At 33.8% G+C, this 12542-nt stretch overlaps 1 protein-coding gene across 3 annotated transcripts in view; it reads left to right on the plus strand.

The window, feature by feature from the left end:
* The window catches only part of Sntg1 (syntrophin gamma 1), an 819084-nt gene that overhangs the window by 481672 nt on the left and 324870 nt on the right, over positions 1–12542 (plus strand). For all 3 annotated transcript variants that reach the window (XM_048782887.1, XM_048782889.1, XM_048782888.1), the window contains one exon: positions 6694–6747. In XM_048782887.1, the coding sequence (XP_048638844.1) occupies positions 6721–6747 (27 nt within the window). In that variant the 5' untranslated portion in view covers positions 6694–6720. The remainder of the gene's footprint in view (positions 1–6693; positions 6748–12542) is intronic.

Consider the following 12542-nt stretch of genomic DNA (forward strand, 5'->3'; position numbering starts at 1 on the left):
GCTCTTAAGCAGTAGCTCGCTCTCTTTCTTTCTTTCTTAGACCACAGACTTGTAGTTTTTAAAAAAAAACAACTGTGTAAATATAGAGGACATAACATTGATATTATAACATACATGTAGTTAGTAAACTTGTCCACATTCATTGAGGTATCATTCACAATGGTCAAAATATGAAATTGATCTGAGTGCCTATCAATGTAGGAATGGATTAACTATGAATACATACATACAAAATGCAATACACACAATGGAATGTTATTGTTCCTTGAAAAGGAGGAGATCTTAGCATCTGTTGTAATAGGAATGAACCTCAGAAATAATATGCTATGTGAAATAAGCAAGGCACAGAACAAAAATATCACATACTCTTAATTTATGTTAATCTAAAAAAATTAAAAATAAAATATAGAGAGTCAATATAAAACAGTAGTTGGGGTGGTGAGATATGCTGGTTAAATAATACAAATACTACTTCTTCTTTTAAGTGAACAATCAAGTGCACTATGTGAAGTTCTTCCCAGTGAGTAGAGGGAAGTTTTTCCTTCAACACTGCACTTCAGGAATGTCCAAAAAAAGGATGTAGTACTGGGAATTGTCACGTTTATATCATGCCTACATGTTGTGCCTTTGTAAACTTGAGCCAACTTTTCCTCAGCCATCTGATTTTAGATAAATTTTCACGAGACTATAGGGTTGAGCTGAGAAGGAAAATTTAACATAGTACAGCAAGACTCTGCTCAACATTCTAAATCTTGAGCTATGACTCCCTCATCAATTGGTCATTTGACCACTGCCACCTCAGGTACCCTGTATCTACTCAATCACATGGCTCAACAACAGAAGAGCTTATAGAACATACTCGGCCTTGTTGTAGAGCCTTCTCTTGTTCTGGACACCTGGAAAAAACAGCAGATTTTGGAATCACCTATATAAATGAGTCAGATTAACACACTCACTGATTTAGTTGGGAACTAGTGGGGATACAGTCATTTCCTGAGCATCTCTGTTTTAATTATGCATTAGAGAATGGGGGAAATAACCACAGGATAGTTTCAGGAACCCAGTATACCTCCTGGGAATTGAACTTGAGCTAAAATTCAATTGGTCATATGACCTCCATAAGCCCTTATTCTGACTAGTGGACGACAGCGACATTTTGTGTTTTCTAGAAGATCTTTGACTTCAGAGCCAATGCCCAGAGATTACCAAAATGTCTGGTTTAATTTTCCCCAATGTACTTTTATCTTGGTCAAAGACCATAGGTACCTTTGGGGAAAGACGTGAGAAAGATCAATAGTGCAAACTTTTGACAGAATACCTGTTTTACTTTAAGGGGACCCAGGCTACCCATTACTCAAGAGCTTCCTAGACTATATAAAGTCTGGGAATTTGTCGAAGGGCTGAGACTCTCTAGTGATTCATATTAGAATTGTGTTCACTTGACCTAGAAATTTTTTTAAATGAAGATCAAGTAGTTCATGTCTAAAGACAAATGATCAACCTATCAACACTTTAGTCCTCCCAGAATCAAACTATTGTGATTACTGCTTTGCCCCTGCCATCCATGATTGTAACCCTACCTTCTTTTTCTTTGGTGACTTATTGCTGCTCCTTGGCCCCTGGATTCCACGGTCCAATTACTACCATTGCATTTAAGGACCCACTTCAGTGGCACCAATTCTCACTTATTTCTGCCCTACAAAGAGTGACCACAGAACTCCTCAATAGTGGTGAGCTCCCTTAATGAATTTATTCCTCACAGTCATATTAGAAGGTGAATTTTTCCGACCATTTCAACACAAGTGAACAGATTTGTCTCCTCTTATATTTCAGTTCTCTTAAGTGTTTGTATTTCTTTTTCTGCAATATTTCAAAGCTATTTTGACATTTTGATATCATTTAGTGTAGGCCATTTTGGGGTCCATGTTTAAGCCAAATGACTAAGCAAATTGTGAAAGCTCTTTCTAAAACCATAATATTAAATCCTGAATTTCCACTTAGTGGAGCTATATTATTGACCTTATAAAAATGTATTTTCCTTCCTCCATTATCCTACATCATTGATATTCACTCTCAAACATGTTCCCTAGAATTCTACGTAAATTTTAAAAAAATATGCAATTATTTTGGAGTTTAGTACACTTTCTCATGGGGCACACTTTGTACCTCTCCTTGTGGGACCTGTTGGGACAGGACTCTATTTTCAGGTATAGAAGCAAAGATGGGTGGTGTAGTTGGATCCTCGGGACATGGAGCATTGTGTTTTTGGATGTCTACATCAGTGAGGCCTTAACTCTAATGATAAGGAAGACTCAGAGGAATTTACAGATTCCCTGGCCCCATCTTTATTCCAATCTTCTTACACATCTCCATTCTGATGTTTAGCATCTATTTGTTCCTAATTAATGCCTTACTTTCACGGAAGATACCCTGTGAGTTTAGAGATTTATTTGTGATATAATTTAACCCCTAGAAGGATCACACTTTGTATTTAATGTTCAGAAATCCGAGTCTGGTAGCTGTAGGAGATAGTTTTTATTTATAACAGGCATAGAAATGTCCATGTTATGTTTAACTTAGGCTTTTAAATCCTTAGCTCATCCTTGTTCCCCTCTCAGGCATAATTAAAAGCAGGCAGCCAAACTCATTATCCTGTCTGACAAAAATGTCCTAAGTTATGGTCACCAAGAAACTTGCCTTGCAGAGGTGTGTGATTAAGAGCATCCAACAGTGATATGTTGTGCATCTCTGTTGTCTCTGCATGTCATGGGTTACCAATGTTCTCATTAATTTGGAAATAGAGTCTTTAGTGCCTTTAAATCTAATCAGATTATCAAATCAATTCTGGAAACCCCCCAAACCAATTCATAATCTTTAGGATTCTGTTTCTTTAGAACCATCCTTGGTAGCAAAATCTGTATCAGTCTGTGTCTGTATTTCTCTAGAGGTCAACTGAACTGGTGTGTATATGGCTAAAATGATTATCAGGGCTAGCAATTTCAAAATCTTTCATCAGCTCAGAAAGCTGGAAATTCTTAGGCAGAAGATGATGGTGCAATCTTGAGACAGAATTTCTTCTTAGAGAAACCTCTGTGTTTATTATTAAGGCTTTTTTTTATGAATTCGATGAGGCCCATCCACATTGTTGAGAATAATCTCCTTTACATAAGGTAAGCTGAATGAAGGTATTAATTTCTACAAAATACTTTCACAGTACCAACTAGATCAGTGCTTGATTGAACCACTGGACACCATAGCTGAGCCAAGTTGGCATAGAAAGCTAATCACCACAAATACTAAGCATTATTTTTACTCATGGATTTGCAGTTTGACTATGGCATCTCTGTTTAAGGTATGGATGTGGGGTGGTTCTGTTTTACCCCTAATTCTTGTGGGTCATCTAAAGAACTTTTGTTCCATATATGTAATTCTGAGGCCAGGCCAAATGGGCAGCAGCTCCTTGAGGAAGACCATCTCTTGCAAGGGCAGAAGTATAAGAGAGCAGGAGGGAACATATGAGATCTCTAAAGAAACTAGCAAACTAGCATGTGGTCACTTCTATTCATTTATCACTGGGGTTGACATAAATAATTTGCACTGTGTGTGTGTGTGTGTGTGTGTGTGTGTTGTGTGCGTGTGTAAAGGGAGACTGAGGGTCAATCCAGGCCCTCATACATACTAGGCAAGTGTTCTACCACTAAGTCACATGCCTCACCCAATATAAGCAATTTTGATAGAGTGTATTCTATACTATTAAATGAATAATAAGCTTTATTGTAGTTGATGTATTGTTGTTGTTTCCCATATTGCTATGAGTTAGCAATGCTGATATAGCTATCATGTATACTGCAAATACACAATAAATTACATGAATGACAGGGAATTGGGAGATAAATTTCACATTGTTGGAATAGAAATGTACAAATAAGAAAGGAGAGGAGAATAGCATGCTCTTATGTTTGCAAGAGGAATATCACTATGAAATCCAAATTCATTTAATAAAATTCAGATCATATACAGAAATATTTATAGATAGTAATATCATGTATTGGCACATATATATTTCCTTGCTCCATCAGTTGAGAATTCTTAGAGGAATGTTTGAATTAATCAATAAATGTGGGAGAATGAATATATCTCTTGTGCAGAATAATTCCAAATGAGTCAAGTAGATACTCTATCTTAAAAGATGGGAAGCATAAAAACCCACACATTATGTGAGGTCTACTAATGTTGATTGAGCCCAGGGTGAAGAAAGGAAAAAAGAGAAACAACAATGGAAAAATCTGACCAACACTACCTCTGACAAACACTAATAATGTTGTCACATTGATAGAATTTATCCTTGGACATATTTGGAATGAAAATGCCCATTTTATCACTTCATTTTTTTTATCCTCTAAACCATAATTCTAGTTTAATTATGAAAACAAAAATGCAGAATACTTCCAGTGGAAGAACATTTACAAATCCCTGACCAGAACTCCTCAATGTCCCAATCTTTAAAAACAAAGGAATTCAAAGAAATGGTGACAGTCAAGCAGATCCTGAGAAGACAGGATAACTAAATAAAATCTGATACCTTATGTGCGACCGACCTAGTAGCAGAAAAAGAACAAAAGGAAAATAATGGAACTATGAAAGAAGATTAGCCTTTAGGTATTAGCAATGTATTAATAATGTTGCATTAGTTGCACACCATAGTCATAATATTATAAATCTCAACACTAAAGAAAAATGGTTGTGGGGCTTATAGAAACTCAGGTACTTTCACATTTTTTTTTATAAATCTAAAACCTTTCTAGTATGCATGCTTATGCTAAAAGATACACATTTTAAGTGTGATATTCATTTTATAATTTATATATGCTAGAAATAGTTTTATGAGTGCTATAAAATGTTGTTACCTAATAATTAAAATATTCTGAATCCCTTAATAGCCCCTTTTCTGAATAAACAACTAATATTATGTAATGTTTTCTTGAAAGAGGATGGAAAATTAGAATTTAAAAAATAGGAAGATAGGCTAAAATAGTAAAGGAAAAGATACAGCCCCTGCACAAATATGCCATTTTATTAAGAAATAATGCCATCTTAAAATGTATATACCAAAATAAAATTTGGCATATGAAACTAATTATGAGGTTGAGTTTAGATAGTTAGCTAATATTTTATAAATTTCTGTAGTCTACAATTGATAGCAGGAAAATGTTTGTACACTTCCAACTTTTTTTAAAAATATTTTTTTTAATTGTCAATGGACACAATACTTTTATCATTTTTATGTGGTACTGAGAATCGAACCCAGTACCTTACACGTGCCAGGCAAGTGCTCTACTGAACCACAACACCAACCCGGACACTTCCTACTTTTATATAAGGAATAAATACTAAATTTTTCCTGCATTTACAGTAAAGGGATAACTTTTTATCTAGGTTAGAAATAGGCAGATATTTACGGGTTCTTCAAAAGTAGTCTTCAATAATAACAACTTATTAAATATTAACAAAATGCACATGAACACTAAAATGTTAAGTAATTTGTATCATCAAATGATTAATTTTTCATAAAATTGCATTTTTATTTGCAAATGATTTATCATTAACCAACTTTATTTTAATCAGTCACTTATACATTTCAGTAAAATAAAGACAAGCTCACAATCCACAAGATTTATCCAGGGAAAGTACTTCAAATATTAAATAACATGTTTGGTTTCTACAAAATATAACCGATCTTTTCTTTAAAAAAAAAAAAAAGAAAAATGATCCGTTAATTCAGTGCCAGTGTGAGTGACACTTTCCTCTCTATTTTACCCCACTCACTTGAGTTGAGCATTCTCAAACTTATCAAACAACAACAAAATGTAAAAAGAAGGATAAAATGGTTTACTGTTTTAAAACTGAGAGTAATTTGGGGCAGTATCTTGAAATTGTACTTTGAAGTCTCATTTACTCAATGAATACAGTTTGACTATGCATTGTTTCCTGTCATAGTAGATGGGTATCAATTTTGTGTGACATCTACTTTTTTTAAAATCATAAAATGAAACAAAACTCTTTAAAAGAACTTTTAAAAAACCTTCATATGATTTAAATCTACATCCATTATGCAGGTATTACATTGACCCTTAAATGAAAATCTGTATTATATATTTCATACATTGATTTATATTAATATTATGCACTCTGATACAGAGCTTCCTTGAATCATACTGTTTATGAATAAAATTTTAAGTTCCAGGGAGAATTATTCATGCATGTAGCTTTTTAATTAAAAAGAGAAAGATCAGTCAACCTTTTTTTGAGAGATAACCAGATGAAAAGCAACATCTAATTACTCCTTTTTGAAGTTTCTTTCCCACCTGCAAACTCAGGGTTCAAAATGAATGGTGGCAATGAGCTAACCCCTGAGAAAAGAGGTTAGTCCTGTTGTAGATCATGTCTGAATGCCTGGCAGGGTGTAGAGATTCGTGGAAATACAGATTCTCCATCACACAAACAGTTTCAGTGTATACATATTTCACAAAAGCTGGGCATGAAGACCTTTTCATCTCCTTCCTTCCCTCGTGCCAGTAGTTGCAAAGGCAGTTTTCCTATGGTATCGGCTTCACCACTTCTTACACTTTACCAATGTTCTCTTCTCTGACACTCAATGCTCTGCTTAATGGCTTATGATTTCTCTCTTTCCAGATCACATCCTTTGCGGTGCCATAGCACATGGATTTCAGAATCGCCTGTGAGGAGGTAGGTGCAATAGCCTTCTGCTTTTTTGCGTGAGGAAAACACATTATATAAGCAGGACAGACTTGGGCCCCACTTTTTGTGGGTGGAACACTGCTTTAGGCAGAGGATGAGTGAGTGATAGGCACCTTTTACATCCAGAGTACGTTTTCTTTCAGTAAAGTTAGAAAACCAAAGTATGCCTGGGGAAGCCCTGAATTTTAACTCTTTAGGAAGATCGGAGCATATTTAGTAACTGAATTGCTCCTTTCCATCAACTAAATACTGTATGGTGAGAGGAGCTGCTGGAAGAAATTCTTTTCATATACATGGTTATAAATTGGAAGGCAATTAAGGGTTTTTTTGTTGTTGTTGTTGTTTTTTTGAGGTGGGGAGGCACTAAAATCCTACAAGTTTTGATTCTAATGTTACTTAAGTATTTCAGTATTATTTAAGTATTAATATATAACAATTCAGTTTCTCTGCAAAGCTGCCATCACACTCTGGCATGAGTGAAAGTGATGCATTACTCTTTCAAGGATATTAAAGACCACTCAAGTGTACAGTTCCATAGTGTTTGGATGGGAGCCCCAGGGAACGTAACCTTTCTGTCTTAAAAAAAAAGGCTATCTTTTTTCACGAAGCCTGAGTCATTCAAACAATTGAAGGTTTTTGTGTTTGTTTTTTTCAGTCTTCGGGTAAAATTAAAATATTTTTAGGAAAAAAAATTTGCATTTGCTTTCAAATTTTAAAGTATTTTTATTTTGTGTGACTCAACCAAAAACCAGCCATAACTAGATTACCTATGGTAGTGTTAAAATCAAGCCAAAGAAATCATAAATTTTAGTCTTTAACATTTGTGAAGATTTTCCTTTTAGTGAAATGTCATGTACTTAAATTTCTCTCAGGAATCGGCGATAAACAGTTGCTTATTTTTTTCTCTAAACTGATTGCAAAAATGTATTTAAAATTTTGTAAGCATTAGTGTTGAGTTAAAAATGTAAGTAAAATTATTTTAGAAAACAAGTAAAGTACTTTTATCTTTTAATTTTTATGCTTCTTTCATTTTTAAACATTTACGTATACTTTTTAAATATGTGTATGCTAGCACATATTTGTTTACAAATCTTTCTCACATGCTACACTAAATACTATTAAGGTCAAAATATATAATAACTTATTCATGTCTTAAACTCAGCACCTATTAGTTCATACATTTTTCTTAATTTAGTTAACATTTTATAGGCTTTGTGGGATAGTATAAGCTTAAATTTAAATTATTTCATATCTAATTTTAATTGCATACTCTTAATTTCGAATGTAGAAAATGTTCTGTTTTCATCAAATATTATCTTCTTTTGAGTAGCAAAGCACTCATTTAATCTGAATGGATATTGGTGTGAATAAGACACATGTGGGACCCATACAAAATTTATGTGATTGAAATGGATAGTAGATAATACTATTATAACAAATTATATATGTTGGACTTCAGAGACTGACATAAGTTTTCCTAGGTCTCCTTTTAAATAACATTGCTTTGACATGTTGATTTGGGATACTGATCAGATTCTATTGTGACCTGTGTACCCTCATTTCCATGGCAGTAGGTTCTCTTTCTCTTGTAATGAGCCTTTGGTGACTCTGTCCCCAGTTGGGAGTAGAGTTCCTAAGCTGCTCAGTACAGTATCCATGTGTCTTCTGCACACAGGCAAGATCGGCAGGAACATGGAACTATAAGATACTCCAAATATGTAACTGTCACTTTGCCCGTGAGGAAATCTAGACATTTTATGAAATATCAAGAGCTATTTAATTAATTCATTAAAAGTAAAGCTATTAATGTGTAACTTAGAACTCGAAATAATAAATTTAAAGCTCTCTCTAGCGTACGTCATTGCTGGAAATTATATTAGAGTCAAAGATATATGGAATATATTATTTCCATATTTTTGTTTTCTCTTGACTACTAATAAGGAATAAGAATGAAAACCTGATATTGATGCACATGAGATCAAGGCAGACTATTGCATTGTGGATGTCAGGAGGTTTCTTCTCTGTAAAAACATAAAGAAGAATGAACACATGATATCATTTTAAAAGCACCTTCAGTATCTAATATAAATCCGTTTTCAATAAATGATTTATTAAGAAACTTCTGCTCTTGAAAACAAAATGTTGCAATTAAAAAAATACCTGGGATTTAGAAGTCTAGTGAGAAGCAAAAATGAAGGAAGAAACTTACATAAAATGCTTTAGGGACAAATATAAAATATACAATTTAGCAGAAAAATATACACATAACAAGACATTATTTAGTATACATATAGTCAGCCTCTGATTACCATTATTCTGCTTTTAAAAACATTTCACCAGAAAAAGTGTGTATGATCTAGACAATTTTTACTTTCATTTTTCCTCACTTTTCATATTTGCCTTTATTAAAGTAAGATCTACATCTTTATGTTGATTATGAAGCTACATATTTCTTTTAACATATACAGTCTTGCACTGAATAATGGCACTTTACTCTTTGACAAAATACTTTGTCACCTGGTGTCTTCATAATCATCTCAGCTTATGTGAGTACCACATGAGCTTCCCATAATGATAAAAATCACCTGATAGTGTGCTTCTCAGACTTAGATCCACTTTTACATAACACGTGACTATGTGCAATAATTTGTACATGTACATAATTTTAGTTCTTTCTATGATGAAATATAATCTATGACTATGTTCCAGTTGTAGTTCTAACTTCCTCCTTGAATGTTTTATAATTTCACTACATGAAATAAACTGGAAAAGACAGATTAGCAGGAAAAAAACATACAAATATTTTAATGTACCAGAACATGAGATCCATACACAGAGTGGGAGTTGCAAAAGTGAGAAAGTTGAAGCTTAACCATTCTCCTTACAGAGGAGAGGCGAGTAGGGATATAGGCAATCCAGGTAATTCCAGAGGGCTAATAAATTATTTTGTGGGCAGACATATGGGACCAGGACAAAGTTCTTCTAAGATCTAGGCATGATGTTTTGCTTTGAATCTACCTTGTTGCAACCAGAGTTTTGCCTTCTCTCGTTAGTACAATTTCAGGAAGAAAATATAAAGCAATTGTTTTTTTCTTTGGGGACATCTGATTGGATAGATATGAGAAATTTCCAAAAATGCCTCTCCCTGTGCAAGGAGGTAGAAAAACAAGGAAAGATCAGAGGGGACCTTAAATCAGAGGCATGTCTGAAAGCACCAGTATTTTGGGTGCTATTTTTTCAGCCCCAATACAATTACAAATGTTGAAAGAAAGTCTGCTAGGATCAAACTACTATATTAGGTCCTATTAACTAATAATCATCAGTAATGAAAAGAGCAATAGCCTATTATTAAAATCTTGTAATAACAATATACAAGAGGAAGCTAAATAATGTTGATATTGAACTAAATACTCGTGATGTCATTACATGTGATGCCAAAATAGAGTACTGATGAGTTCCAGGGACACATAAGTATTTTATGAAAGCATGAGTTCAAAAGAGTGAGGACTCATCCTTGGATGAAATGATTTCAGAGGCTTCACATAGAAAAAAGCCTTATACAGTACTTGACAAAAGACTAGAATTCAGCTAAGGAGAAAGCCAGGATTCAAATTAATCCAGAAAGGGGGCAGGTAAAAGATAAAATAGAGTTTGAAGCACATTGCCTGGAATAATATTCAATGCAGGACTGCTGTGATGTAGTTCTGTATAATAAATTGCATATTACTTAAGACCACAGGTTTACAAAACAAATTAATTTGTATTTGTCAACCAAAATATAGAAATACCTGCAAGAGTATTTGCCGTTTTATATTATTGTTTCTGCCTGGTTTCATACGTAGGATATTGCAGATTTTCATTTCAAAATTTAAAGAACATAGACTTTAAAGTTCCATGCAAGCACATTTTGTGTTTTTTAAGCAACAAGAACATAAATTTAACTGTTATTAATTTTTAAGAAGAAAGTAGATAAAGATCTACTTTTTAAAGTTCCAAATTATGTACTAAGTTGAAGCAGGTATAAAATTTAAAAAGTTTAAATGTGGTATTTCTTTTTATAACAAAGTAAATTCCTGAAAATTTATAACCACATTTAATTGATTTGGAGAAAACATAGCATTCTAAAATATTGCCTTTTACATAACTAAGAAATGTCACTTTTTAATCATTTATTTGTGCAAACGGTGTCCAATGTGGAATCTGTAAAATCCAGGTATTAAATAGGATTGTTAATCAGGCACAGAAAAATAATATTTGAGTTATAACATTTTTATGAATAATTTCATCCTTTAGAATTTTAATTTGTATGTGTACTTTAAAATTTATAATTTTGTAAGATATTTTTACACTTTATACATAAACACATATTACATGTATTTATTCACTTACATGCAATTAATAATTGTTAATTGCTTCATGTTAATAAAGAAAAAGGAAGATGGTGTATGTCATAAGTTGAGACTAATATTGAAGGCCAATAAGTGTTTAGACGATTTCTAATTTTAAAGAGTTTGGTTCCTTGGACCTCTGAAGATGTTGTAGCTGTGGTTTCTTTTAGTTTGGACAGCATTAACAGCCACTCCCACTTTCTTTTCTCCAATTCTTATCCTCTGAAGAAATCATAATGGAGTGAAGATAAAATCTCCTCCCACATCAGATAGAGTCCTATGTTCCCTAGCAGCATGGCTTTAGGGAAAAATGCACAGATAATTAATTAATAATAGATATCTTGAGTGTGCTTTCTTATCTCCAGTGTTCATTGCTTTGACCCATGATGAGCAGCTGGTGCAAGAAGATATTGTCCTTTTCAGAATTAGTCACACTACATAAAAATTAGTTTTTTGTTTTTGTTATTTTTATTGTTTGCATTTTTATTTGTTGTTTTTATTTTCATTCATTTTGTTTTGTGCTAAGTTTGGAACTCAGGAACTTAAGCAGGCCAGGTAAATGCTCTACCACTGAGCTAAAACCTCAGCTCCATTGGAATATTTTGATAACCAAAATTCTATCCAGTGAAAGATGCAAAGGGCTATACCATCTTATGCAGGATAATTGGGAAGATCTCCCTAAATAACCTCAGTATAAGTGAGTCCAAAGCAACTAGTACAGAACACAGAACCTGGTTTCAGGAGCCTGGCTTTAGTTCAGCCCTTTGACTTCATCTCTGGTCTTGTCCTATCTATGAAAGCAATTGCACTGTGTTTTTGAACAGCAAAGCAAATTACTGTTTCTTCGCATTTAGTAAACACATCTGAATAACAAATAAATGAAATATGTGGCCATATTTTTTAGTGAGAATCCCCATGCTCCCACTATGCTCTTCCTCAGGAGAGTGCCCTGCAATCAATTTCTCCTACTCTTTTAATGTCCTAAAGGAACTCTAAGTGTAGCTGTTTACCACTCCAGAACATCCTCTACCCAGAGTGTTTGCTTCTGATAACAGTTACATATTTTCACTTTCCCATTTACTTTCCATCTTCCGCACTGCTGTAAGAAATTAGTTAGAACATACAAATGTGAGCATATTATTTCATCACTGGCATGTTGCCAGGGTATCTACATCATCTTCAAACCCCTGCCACATTCTACAGGAGCCTGGACCTGCCTAATCTTCACCCAGCACTTCTTCTCCCACTCCTCTGATGGCTCACAAAGCCCAGTATTGAAATTGCTTTTTGCTTCCGTCTTCTTACATCCCATGAGATAGGCATATTCAATTTTCCCATTGATTAAAATACCTTTGGATCCTCTTAATAATTGCTTCCCCAATTTATTTTTCAGAA

This window comes from Marmota marmota, unplaced genomic scaffold (genome assembly GCF_001458135.2).
Source record: "Marmota marmota marmota unplaced genomic scaffold, marMar, whole genome shotgun sequence".
In the NCBI taxonomy this organism is placed as follows: domain Eukaryota; kingdom Metazoa; phylum Chordata; class Mammalia; order Rodentia; family Sciuridae; genus Marmota; species Marmota marmota.